This window comes from Microplitis demolitor, chromosome 1 (assembly GCF_026212275.2).
Source record: "Microplitis demolitor isolate Queensland-Clemson2020A chromosome 1, iyMicDemo2.1a, whole genome shotgun sequence".
Classification (NCBI taxonomy): Eukaryota; Metazoa; Arthropoda; class Insecta; order Hymenoptera; family Braconidae; genus Microplitis; species Microplitis demolitor.
In genome coordinates, this window is record NC_068545.1 from 12451955 (window position 1) to 12464831 (window position 12877).

General features: G+C 33.2%; 1 protein-coding gene across 1 annotated transcript; it reads left to right on the forward strand.

Moving 5' to 3' along the window:
• Nucleotides 1–11547: 11547 nt before the first annotated feature.
• Nucleotides 11548–12276, forward strand: LOC106693959 (uncharacterized). The gene is made up of 2 exons (XM_053740609.1): nt 11548–11602; nt 11792–12276. The coding sequence occupies exons 1-2, from the start codon at nt 11548–11550 to the stop codon at nt 12274–12276; spliced, it is 540 nt and encodes a 179-aa protein (XP_053596584.1).
• The last annotated feature ends 601 nt before the right edge of the window (nt 12277–12877 follow it).

Here is a 12877-nt window from a genome sequence, read left to right on the forward strand (position 1 = left end):
CCTTTAAATAAACGACAATGGACCGGCCAATAGTACACACGGAGATGATTTTCTTGTCCCCATGCTTGGCCGGCCTATTTTTTAATATAAATATATTAAATTTCATCGTTTTTTTTTTTAACATTATTTTGAATAATGTCAATAAAGTTAAAAAAAATTTTAATTGTTGTTGTTATTTTGAAGATATAATACCTTGTTGAAAAATAAGTAATTCTTAACCTACCTGACAAGAAATCACCAAAATTGGAGCAGTCACAACATGAATTTTTTTTTATCTTAAAATAAATAATTAAAATTTGAAAAAAGTATTTTTTTTTTTATATTTTATAAATTAAACTTTTTTTTTAAAAAATTTTTGATAAAATATTAGTACTCGAGTCGTTGTCAGCATAATATTTTGACTAAGTGGCCCATAGAGGGGGCCTGGCCAATAGAGGGGTCATTTACCTTAATTATTAATTTTTTTTTTTTTTTTTTTTGATAGTATATTAAAATAAAAATACCAAACAATGGTTACAATGTTAAAAACTTACCCTTAACAGGTTTTGGTGAGGTGTCAGGACTGTCAGCAGTTGTACAGGACACTTATTCACAACGCGTATCGCGGTCAATTAATGTGATTCTAATTTATCGAATTAATTATTAATTTAGTATACTTTGTTGTATCAATTTCAATGTTTATGCGTTTTAAATCTCTGTAGGTTAAATTAAAATGAAGGTCTTCGCGCTCCTCGTGGTAAAATAATTGCAATGTATTCAAATTCTTCGCGTCTTCGCGGTAATGTAGAATATAAATTTATAAAATCTTCGCGTATTTTCGCGGTGAAAGTATTTCAAAATATGATTTAAATTCTTCACTATTTCGCGTCAAAATATTATTCAAAATCATCGTATTTATCGCGGTTAAATAATCTTTGATTTTTCACGTTCTCGTGGTATATTTCAATATAAAAATAATAAAAATGAATGAAATTAAATAGATTAAAATGAGATGAAGATAATCAATGCTGTACCGGTGCTAAACGGTTGATATTAGTTCAAGACTTACAACGATCAAGGACCAATCGTACGATCTGGGCTCACGTGATCGGATGCTATACGCTTATATCGCGTTGATTATGCTTCTGAAGCTAGTAGAAAATGATATACTGATTATACGAGTGCTTACGACGATCAAGGACTGATCCAACGATCTGGGCTCATGTGACCGAATGCTCAATCGGGATATCAATCCTCTAGCCACGAACACCGTCAAGTGTCCGGAGTTCGGTAAGGTTCAGAGTTTGATTCCCGAAAGAACTGATGAGCTAAAGTCCATGGTCTTTTTATATGATCCTCACATATGAAAAGTGGTGGTAACCAGTTTCCCATACGAGAGGACTCCGACTCGCCCGAAAGTTCTAGGGCCATGCACACGTGTGATCTCTGGGAAACAGATTTTGACTATTAAGTAGGATGATGACCTGGAGCCACTCTGTCGCCGAGCATGCTCGTGTAGGAAACCATAAATTTGGAGGTTTCCATTAGCTTTCTCTAATTTCCAAGAATCACATGCAGGTGCGCATGAGTTTGGTGGTCTATAATTTTAAGATGAAAAATCAAAGAAGTCTACCGCTTCTATGCTTAGATTAGTCAAATGGGGACGGATACATAAATTTTAAAATTACGTTTAGTAAAAATGATGAAATTTCCAGAAAGAGAAATATATAATACACGTGGTCCATTAGTACAATACGACTTAATTGTAAAGCGTTGACAACGCTCAGGTAGGTATATTTGTCCAATACGACTTCTGGCGTCAGTAAGTCGGCGTTATACATAAAAAGGTTTACATACAGGAGGTTTTAGTGTGTACTTATTTTGGAAGAGAGGAAAAAAAAATTAAAAATTTTCGAATGTAGCAGCCGTGACACTGCATTATAATAACTAATATTGTAAGCATCTGAAAATTTTGTATTCTTTACTATGATTCATATTTTAGACAAATGATTTTCATTACAGTTTATAAATAAGTTTTCAGTGTAGATTTTTCGTATTGCAGCATAATAATATCTGGGTGAATCAACTTCCTGTTTTGAGTTTACATAATAAAAATTGGCAAACAATTAAATCCATTTTTCTTGGTGTATCAAAAAAATAATTTTCAAAATAAATTACGTATTCAATAAAAAATAATAATAAATAAATAAATAAATGTATTCGTTTCAAACGTTGTATTTAATGTTTAGATTTATTGCTGGGTGCCTGGTATACCGTCATCTTGACTATTATCAACTGATTTATAATGAAAATCTTTTGCGGGAACTTTGTCATTATCATTTGATTCATCATCTATTACCGACGATTCTAAGTCATAAAAATTTTATGAAATTTTAAGTGGTGATATATAAATACAATTATAAAAAGCAAATTGATAACATACTGTCTGTATCATTATCTTTCGTGGAATCATCATCGGAAGTTTTTTGATAGCGTGCTGATGGTTTCTGCGGGCGCTTTGTTAAAGTTTCCTTTTTTTTAATGATGTTTATGAAAGACGCTTCGTTACTTGTAGATAAATCAACTCCTGCAATTTCCACTTGTCTAGCAATATCATAATTGTCTATAAGGAACAAATACTAACGAAAAATAAAGAATTTTTAAAAATTATAGATCTCAATTAAAATAAATAGCTGAAAATATTTAACAATTGTTTTTGACATAATTAGTGGAGGAAAGTTTTTAAAACTATCATAAATATCAACTAACTGTAGGTACCTAGCAGCTTAGTGTATTATACATGCTGCTATTTGACTTTAGGGTTAGTTCCTTTCTTACAAGCGGTTGTAGCATTTTCACTGTTTAGAGACCACTTGATCACTTTTTTACTTTCATCTACCCAACTTTCTGGCACGGTTGAACACCAATTGTCACAAAAGCAACAAAATACATCTAAGCCAAAAAATTTAACCCTCAAGATGCGCACTTCAGCGGCTGTCCGATTCAGAAGCACATAGGTATGCCATACCCGTACATCTTCGACTATTAATATCTTTTGATTAAATTATCCGATTCGGAAGTTTTTCTTTTCAATTTAAACCTCAGACAGTGAAGAAGAAAATTATATAAATAGAATGTCTATCAGAACAATAGTTTTTCTAATATCGTGAAAATGTCAGTAAAAATTCGAAAAAAAAGTTTAAATTAAAGTGTTTTATCCAAACTATCATATCTAGACGAAATTAACAGATAAAAACTTTCTTTCAACGGCATTTAAAAGAGTATTTAATGTACTTTTAGACACTTATAAGGTCATTCAGTTTTACTTCAAAAAGCATATTTATTTCATTGGGTAAAGTTCAATAATTTTGAAATAATAATGCTTAATTGATTATATGAAGTCATTAATTTTTTATTAATCGTAACACTTCCATTGTGCTATTTGACATTCTAAGTCAACTTTTACATCAGGTACAGTAATTTCATCTTCTATAATATCGATATCAATATCTTTTATTGTAGAACTGCTTCCAATACTATCTATCTGAACTGAATCAACGCCTGATGAAATTATTTAAACTTGCATTTTCAACTGTGTTTTCTTTGCAATTAGACATGACATTACTGACACCACAACTCGGTTGAATTGGAGAGGGAGTTTGTGATACAAGTAATCCATTACTATCTCGTTTTAATCGTCGATTTTTCTGGCTCTTTGACGAATCTCCAGAAGGCTTGCATAAGAGCATTATTTCCTATAACAGATAGAATTTTTATTATCAGCCATATGTTATTATGCCTTCTAAATTTACAGATTACTTCATTGAATGTGGGCAGTACTAAATGTATTTTCTATGTATTTGCAGAATTCTTAGTTTTTTAATTATTCCAACCAACCCCCACTTCCTCAGAAACTTAAAATAACATTAATTGGAACTTTGTTTAAAAAATAATTATAAACTAAAACTTCTAAACATAAGGTAAGTACTGCTCAGCTTTAAAAATAACCATTAAATATTATGATAAAAATTAGATAATATTAAAAATCAAGAATATTACCTTATGTAATTATTAACTTCATAAAATTCACAATCACTGAGATATTACGAATGACTGTAGATATAAATTATATTTTATTAATAATTAATTTATCAATAGTAAATATATGCAATAATAAAATAGGAAATTTTTGGTTAATGTACATATGTTCAGTCACGAGCTAGACTAATTTTAATCAAGCTTCGTGCATTTCCGCTAAGTCCGGGAGTTGCCGAACCCGCTACTGACTGAAGGTCAGAATAGTGCCGGGTCACTCGCTATTTGGGCCCGGTACATACAATTTTTAATTCAGGACCGTGTCAAGACGTTTTGAGAACCCGCTACAAGCTGGCCAATCACATAATTCGTTTTATATTGGTCAGCGAATGAGAGAGTTCGCTATCAACTGCTACCTGTTGGCGCGCTTTTAAGCAAATGAGAAAATTCGTTACATGCAGCGTGGCTGCTACGTCGACACGAAGCTTCTCGACGACTCAACGACGCTACCATCCTGGTGATTCTACAACGTGCTTTGCTACTTGTTACCTCGTGCTCTTGAAACCGCTTCGCTTATTAACTCTTGTGTGATATTAAATCAACCCGCTACGCTAATTTCTCTCGTTATCTAGTCAGTATACTAAGGCTGCTATTTACTGAGAGTAAGTTAATTGTGATTTATAATTATATTATAAATAATTGCCGATTAGATAATCGCTCTGGCCACGTGTAAATTATATACGTGAATCTTATCACTAAAATTGCATTCGCTATCACGTGTCTGTTTTGTCGCATTCGCTATTAATCATAATTTCTTACAACTTAAGGTGTAAATAAGTGTAAATAAATCTCTCATTTATTTATTGATAAAATCTGTGTAATTTTTAATTGTTTCATTCCTCACGCCTAAACCAGATCCATTTTAGTTTATTCGCTCACTTTACAACATATAATGTATATATAAACAATATATGATACGCATGCTCTTATAACTCGTTACGCGCATGCGCATGAGAATAAGAGAAATCGCATGTAGGATTTCTATGAGAATTCTACAAAATGAATACATTATGCGTTCATAAAACTGAACGTCTTTATTATAAGTTCTTTAAGGAGTCATAAATTTGATAACCCTAAGAAGTAACAAACAAGAATACTTAAAGGGGTGTCAAAACGGATGTCTTAAAAAAGACGTCTCGAAGAGTTCTTAAGTATGGAGTCTTTAGGAACTCAATGTTGGACCTCTTTCAGAAGTCATTTAAAAGACTTCTTGCAGTCGACTTTCAGACTTGGATGCTATCTGGGTGAGAGCCAAAAAAAAAATTATCGATTTTTTTTGGAACACCCTAATATATATATTAGGGTAACCGTTATTTACCAAATTAAATTTTTTTACTTGGCCATGATAAAAATCATTTATTAGTGATAAAAAATAATTAAAAAAATTTAAAAAGTTTATACTAACGCCGTTCAACTCTGCCTAAGTAACGATAAATTCTCATTTTAGTACAATGACAAAAATTTTATTACTCGCTTAAAAATAAGTGTACAGTAATGACTAATTTTTGTTCATGTAGGAAATTTCCCGCTCTTCAAAAAAGGTCTCTTGTGTTTTTTCTGTGAATCCAACTGTTTAAGAGATATTGAAGGTCAAAGTTTGATTTGTTTCAGAAAATTGGCATATTTGTTTGAAATTTGATAACTCTCTAACACCCAGACATTAAATTGAGCACCATAAATTTTTTTGTAGGAGATTCATCGCTCTTTAAAAAAGGTATCTTACATTCTTTTTGTAAGTCCAACCATTTAAGTGATATCAAAGCTCAAAGTTGATGGATTTGAAAAATAACGTTTTGCGATTAAAATTCTATAACACATCGGCAAACGAACATTTACTCAAGCTTTTAACAGATTTTTGTCGGAAATTTGCCGCTCTACAAAAAAGGTTACTTTGACTTTTTTGATAAACTCAACCGTTTAAGAGATATTAAAGCTTTTAATTAAAAGAAAATTTTCACAAACGAGTTAAAAATTTTGCTTTAATGGCATCAAAAATTTCTTTTAATTTGAGTTTAAATATCTCTCAAACAGTTGAGTTTATCAAAAAAATCATTGTAACCTTTTTTGTCGAGGGGCAAATTTTCGACAAAAATCTGTTGAAAGCTTGAGTAAATGTTCGTTTGCCGAAGAGTTATAGAATTTTAATTGCAAAACGTTATTTTTCAAATCGATCAACTTTGAGCTCTGATATCACTTAAATGGTTGGACTTACAAAAAGAATGTAAGATACCTTTTTTAAAGAGCGATGAATTTCCTACAAGAAAATTTATAGCGCTCAATTTAATGTTTGGGTGTTGGAGAGTTATCAAATTTCAAACAAATATGCCAATTTTCTTAAACAAATCAAACTTCGACCTTCAATATCTCCTAAACAGTTGGATTCATGAAAAAAACAAAAGAGACCTTTTTTGAAGAGCGGGAAATTTCCTATATGAACAAAAATTAGTCATTACTGTGCACTTATTTTTAAGCGAGCAATAAAATTTTTGTCATTGTACTAAAATGAGAATTTATCATTACTTAGGCAGAGTTAAACGGCGTTAGTATAAACTTTTTAAATTTTTTTAATTATTTTTCATCACTAATAAATAATTTGTATCATGGCCAAGTAAAAAAATTTAATTTGGTAAATAACGTCCACAATCCCGCACCAATTTTGATGAAACTTAGTATACTTATTCCATGGACGATTACCTCGAGTGAGTTCAAAGATGAGCCAATTCGGCCAATAAGTTTAGAAGTTATGGTTAGTCGAAATTTTGTAAAATTATTAAAAAAAAAATTTGTTTGCCGCTTTAACTGGATGTAACTTCTGAACGGAAAGAGATAACTCATTTTTTTTTGTTTTATCTGAAAGTTCACTCCATTTTCTTCAATTATCATTATGCATCTCATTGATTTGTCTACTTTTTCTAATACATAATTAGTTTTGAAAATTTACAAAATATTATAGAAACTAATTTCATGCAGATTGTCACTTCGATTATTGCCACAATTTCAAATCAATCGCTCTCGAACTTAGTATACGTATTCTGTGGGTGACTACCTTGACCGATTTTGGGAATGAGCTCAATTAGTTTAGAAGTTAAAGCATTTCAAATTATTAAAATGTCAAAAATTTATATTTTTACTTGATCTTTTTTCGAAATTTTCGGAATGTTATAACTCATCGACTTTCTGTATAATATATATCTAAAAGCTCTCCAAATAAGCTTTAATTTTCATGCTTATTTATGTGCCTAGACCTGTGTAATTCTTATCTTACCACTCATTAAATGAAATTTCGCTATCGCATTGGTTCTCCTAATATTAATAAAATCTATAGAAATCTCGCTACTTTTATTTTTATGAGCACTTGAAATAAATAGTTGATATTTAATAATGCACCTGTAGTGGTTTTTTTCGAAGTAACCTCTTCAGAAACGTGGTCGTTGATCACTTGAATTCCGTGAATGTTAAGGAATTAATTTCTTAAGTTCTCTTGACGAAATTATATAAATAATAATACAATTATGGAGCTCGATGAGTGGTTAAATTAATTAACTGTTTATTTTTAGTTATTTACTCGAAATAAGCGCAAAATGGTAAGATTAAATATGACACGTGTTATCAGTATGTAGCGAAAGATAATGGCGGCCGTCTTCTCGACGCTAGGCAGGAAAGAGTGGATGCGCCGAGCTGCGCATGATTAAGCTCAAATTTGTAGACGAGCCCCTAGTAGGTGCTGCCTCTATCTGCCGGAAGTGACACTATATTTAAATTCAGATATAGTTTCAGTTACGCAACACGGTGTAACACTCATAAAATCCTGATCTTTCAATTCAAGCGTCTATATTTAATTTTGTTTTATTTACAGTGTATGTGACTGATTTCAAGTATGACACTTAGATCTATCATAATTGAAATTTCGACCTAGATTATTTCATTTAGTTTTGTATTAACTATTAATTCTATAGTAAAGATCACAGAATACCTTATCGTACATAATTTTATTTTCTTTAACTTCGATTTTCGCGATTCAACTTTCCATTCCGATAATTTTTTCAATTTTCGAATTTTAATTATTAAATTGTATTGCATTTAACTTAAAATTTTTTGTTCCGTAACCTTGAGAATATTCGAGAATGTCAAAAAAAAAAATTATTTTGTTATTAATATAATCGCGTCTGCAAAATCATGCAGGTTCAGTAATAGTTTAGGGTGCGATATCATGCAACGGAGCGATTGACGTTGTGAGAAGGTAGTCAAAATTCTAAATGCTACATAAATCTTCCAAAAATTGAAATATGTAAGTTTACCAGTATCACAGATAATGAAAGTTTTATTTTCCAACATGATAACGCCAGCATTCATAAAGCACATGATGTACGTCAATGGTTCCAACAAAATAATATCGATGTTCTCGACTGGCAATCACTCTCCCCTGATCTAAATAGAATAGAAAATGTATGGGGGTGATTGTCACGTGAACTTTACAAGAACGGCAAAAAATATTGCAACAAGCAAGAACTCGAAGAGGGTATGAAATAGTTCTGGAGTAAACTACTGATTAAATACATGAGAAGTCTTTATGATTCAATGTGCAACATGAGCAAATAAACTAAGTGGATCTGGTTTAGGCGTGAGGAATTAAACAACTAAAAATGACACGGTATTTATCAAGAAATAAATTAGATATTTGTTTACACTTATTTACAATTTAAATTGTAAGAACTTATACTTAATAGCGAATGCAACTAAAACAGACACGCGATAACAAATTCAACTTTGCTGATAAGATTCACGTATAGAATCGACACGTGGTCAGAGCGATTATCTAAGCGACAATTATTTATAATATAATTATAAATAACAATTAAGTTATTATTTACTCTCAGTAAATAGCAGCCTTGATATACTGACTAACTAAAGAGAGAAATTAGCGTAGCCGTTTCGATTTATATTACAAAAGAATGAATCTTTGAAAGCGGTTTTAGAAGCACGATGTTGCAAGTAGCAAAGCACGTTGTAGAATCACGAAGATGGTAGCGTTGTTGAGTCGGCGAGAAGATTCGCGTCGACGTGGCAGCCTTGCTGCATATAACGAATTTTCCCATTGGCTTAAAAGCGCGCCAACAGGTAGCAGTTGATAGCGAACTCTCTCATTCGCTGACCAATATAAAACGAATTATGTGATTGACCAGCTTGTAACGGGTTCTCAAAACGTCTTGACACGGTCCTGAATTAAAAATTGTATGTACCGGGCCCAAATAGCGAGTGACCCGGCACTATTCTGACCTTCAGTCAGTAGCGAGTTCGGCAACTCCCGGACTTAGCGGAAATGCACGAAGCTTGATTCAAATTAGTCGAGCTCGTGACTGAACACAATTATATCTCGAATTTTTTATTTAATTTAATATAAGGGAAAAGGCCTCAAATATTAATCAATATTTTTTAAAAATAAATATTATTCAATAACAAAATTTTTTGTGTTTTATTTAATGATCGTATTCAAGTGACGCGTCATAATTACCCACCAGCATTGTCATAAAGACTCGCTGAGTCGTAAGAAGTTCGATTGTTTACAGTTGAACTTCACGTGTCTAAAAATGTTCATACCTAATATTATTATATATTTATTTTGCCTCGTGTCTTAAATACCATAGAAAAATATGCTGGTCCTATTCAACTAACGCGGTGTGTATTTGTAAAATCATGACTGCGCTGAAAATTGAACTCCCAAATTCTAATATCTAAGCCGCGTTCAAGAATTTTAAATGTTTCCGAGTGCTGTCGTTTGGACGTTTTCAAGCGACCCTTCAATATTAAAAATAAAGCCTCCTGATTTTTTCACCATCACAATTTTTTGCATCACAATGAATGAAATTATAACTCGAAAAATAAAAATAATAAGTTATTTACATACTTTTTTTTTCTAATTCAATTTTTATGTATTTTCGCTTTTTCAAAACTGACCTAATTTTATTGTTTAAGATTGTCCTGTATATTTTCGCTTATTCAAAACTTACCAAATTTTAATGTTTAAGACTGTCCTGTATAAGACTATTCGAGTTTCGATTTATGACGTTTAGGCTTAAAAACAACGCTCAAAAATTTCAACGATTCATCGACGAGGTCACTCATGACCTTGATTTCGTCTTTCCAGATGTTAACGACATTTAAATCGCATCTAACGACGAGAAGCAACACATGGAGCACCTGAAATCTTTATTCGAGCGTGTCCGTGAATACAGACTGGTAATTAATGTACCGAAATGCTGGTTTGGTCTACCAGAAGTAAAATTTCTCGGCCACGTCATCACCAAAAATGTAATTAAGCCGTTACCAGAAAAAGTCGAGGCTATTGTCAGTTTCGAGCCTACTACCACCGTAAAAGCTCTTCGTCGATTTCTCGGCACAACGAATTTCTGCAGAAAGTTCATCAAGAACACTGCAGAAATTCTAGCACCGTTAAATCAAATTTTGGAAGGACCCAAAGTCAAAGGCTCTCATCCAGTTAACTGGACAACTGAACTTTAAGAGTCTTTTAAGTCAGCTAAACGCGCTTTTGTGGATGCTACTCTGCTGGTTCACCCCAAAATCGATGCTGACTGAACAATATTCACTGACGCATCCGAAATCGGTATTGGAGCCGTTTTACAACAAAAAGTGGATAACAACTGGCAACCACTGGCATTTTTCAGTCAAAAAGTGTCCCCATCGATCCAAAAATTGTCGACGTACGATCGCGAGTTGAACGCCATTGACGAGGCTGTAAAATACTTTCGGCACACATTCGAAGGCCGGCATGTTACGATCCACACCGATTACAAGCCGCTTCAGCACGCTTACAAACAGCACACCGAAAGAGCATCGCCTTGGCAATTTCGTCGACTCCATTAAATCGGTCAATTTATGACTCACATCAGACATGTGTCGTGTAACGACAATATTGTCGCTGACACATTGTTACGAGTCGAAGCAGTGTCTACTGCTATTACATCGGAAGAATTCACCGCTGCACAGAAGCAAGATCTCGAGCTTTAACAACTGCTGCAACAGACAACCGCGTTGTAGCTTCGACGACTCAATATCGACAACTGATTAGCATTGTACTGTGACATTGCGTCAGGTACAGTACGACCATACGTTCCAGAGCCGCTGAGAAAGAAGGTGTTTAATTCATTGCACTCGCTAGCTCATCCCGGAATCAAAGGATCATTGAAAATAATCTCTAAACGATACGTTTGGCCGTCAATTAATAAAGATTGCAGAGAATAGGTAAAATCTTGCATCGATTGCCAGAAGAATAAAATCCAGAGACACGTGTCATCGCCGATCACCCGTTTTAGACCTCCAATTGAACGATTCGAGCATATTCACATCAACCTAGTGTCTTTAAAAACGTCACGAGGCTTTAATCAATGCCTAACGATCATCGACCGATTCACGAGGATTCCTGAGGCTGTTCCGTTATTCAATGAAATTGCAGAGATGGTAGCACATGCATTATCGCTGCATTGGATTTCACGCCACGGAGTACCGAAACGTATAACTTCGAACTAAGATCCACAATTTGAATCGTCATTATTCCAGTCGTTATTGAAAATGTATGGAATAAATTACCTACATACTACGCCATAACATCCGCAAGCCAATGGTCTCGTCGAACGTCTACATCGTCAGCTTAAATCAGCACTTTTGTTTCAGAAAGAGTCATGGTATGACGTATTACCAGCCGTTTTGCTCGGCTTACGAGCTGCTTGGAAGGACGACATCCAGGCGACCCTGGCTGAATTAGTGTACGGTGAGCCAATTCGTTTGCCTGGTGAGTTACTCACTCCCAGTAATAAAACTACACCTCATCACATTGTCAATACTATAAAACGTTATTTTAATTCATTGGCACCGGCCGAAATGTCGCGTCACGGCAAGCATTCTGTTTTCTGTTTCGGGAACCTCAGTACTTGCAGTCATGTACTGGTACGAAATGACCAGGTTGGACCATCTTTCACAGCGCCATACGAAGGTCCATATCGTGTAATAACACGACACGACAAATACTTCATCGTCAATTTCCGTGGACAAATCGCTATTTCAGTGGACAGATTGAAGCCGGTTTACGAGGCGAATCCAATTGACTCGATGATGACGATAGCAAACTCCTCGCTGAATAACACAGCAACCGAGACCCAAAAACGCCAAGTGCGGTTTAATATCTAAAAAATTTACACGATCAAAATTTTTTCTTTACATAAAAGTTTTTTTTTTACAAAGTAACAATTCATCACTGTATTATACTCATTCATTTACTTATTTATTTATTCATATCATTTGTAAATAGCCCATTACTTTAATAATCGTATATTAAATTTAAAAAAAAAAAAAAAACAAACAAAAGGAGTTCTGTAGAGTTGCTACAATTATTACGATCGATCTATTTCGGCAATTTACGCCAAAAATCAATTTTTTCATATTCCCATCTCGATTTCATTCGTAAAGACATTACATATTACAAGATACACCGCTGAACTGCGTATTCATTTTGTATACTTTTCCTTACTGTGTTAATGACGTTGGTTAATTAAAAAGATGTATATATATATATATATATCTGTCTTTGGAGACCGTATTTGATACATATCAGTCTTTGAGGACATTTATCAAAGATAGTTAGACTTTGAGGACATTGATTATATTTAATCGATCCGTATTTTTTTTTTACTTTTCTGTCAAAACTATTGGGCTTATCACAAAATGTCGTAGATTAACTATTTCGTTCATAGAGCATTCCATTTTGTATTACAAATTGGATTAACTTTTT

Bases quoted from the DNA above. Each gene is read 5' to 3' on its own strand.
- LOC106693959 (XM_053740609.1), top strand. From the start codon at position 11,548: ATGGTAGCACATGCATTATCGCTGCATTGGATTTCACGCCACGGAGTA. The intron at 11,603-11,791 runs GTATAACTTCGA...ACGTATTACCAG, and splicing joins ACGCCACGGAGTACCGAAAC to CCGTTTTGCTCGGCTTACGA.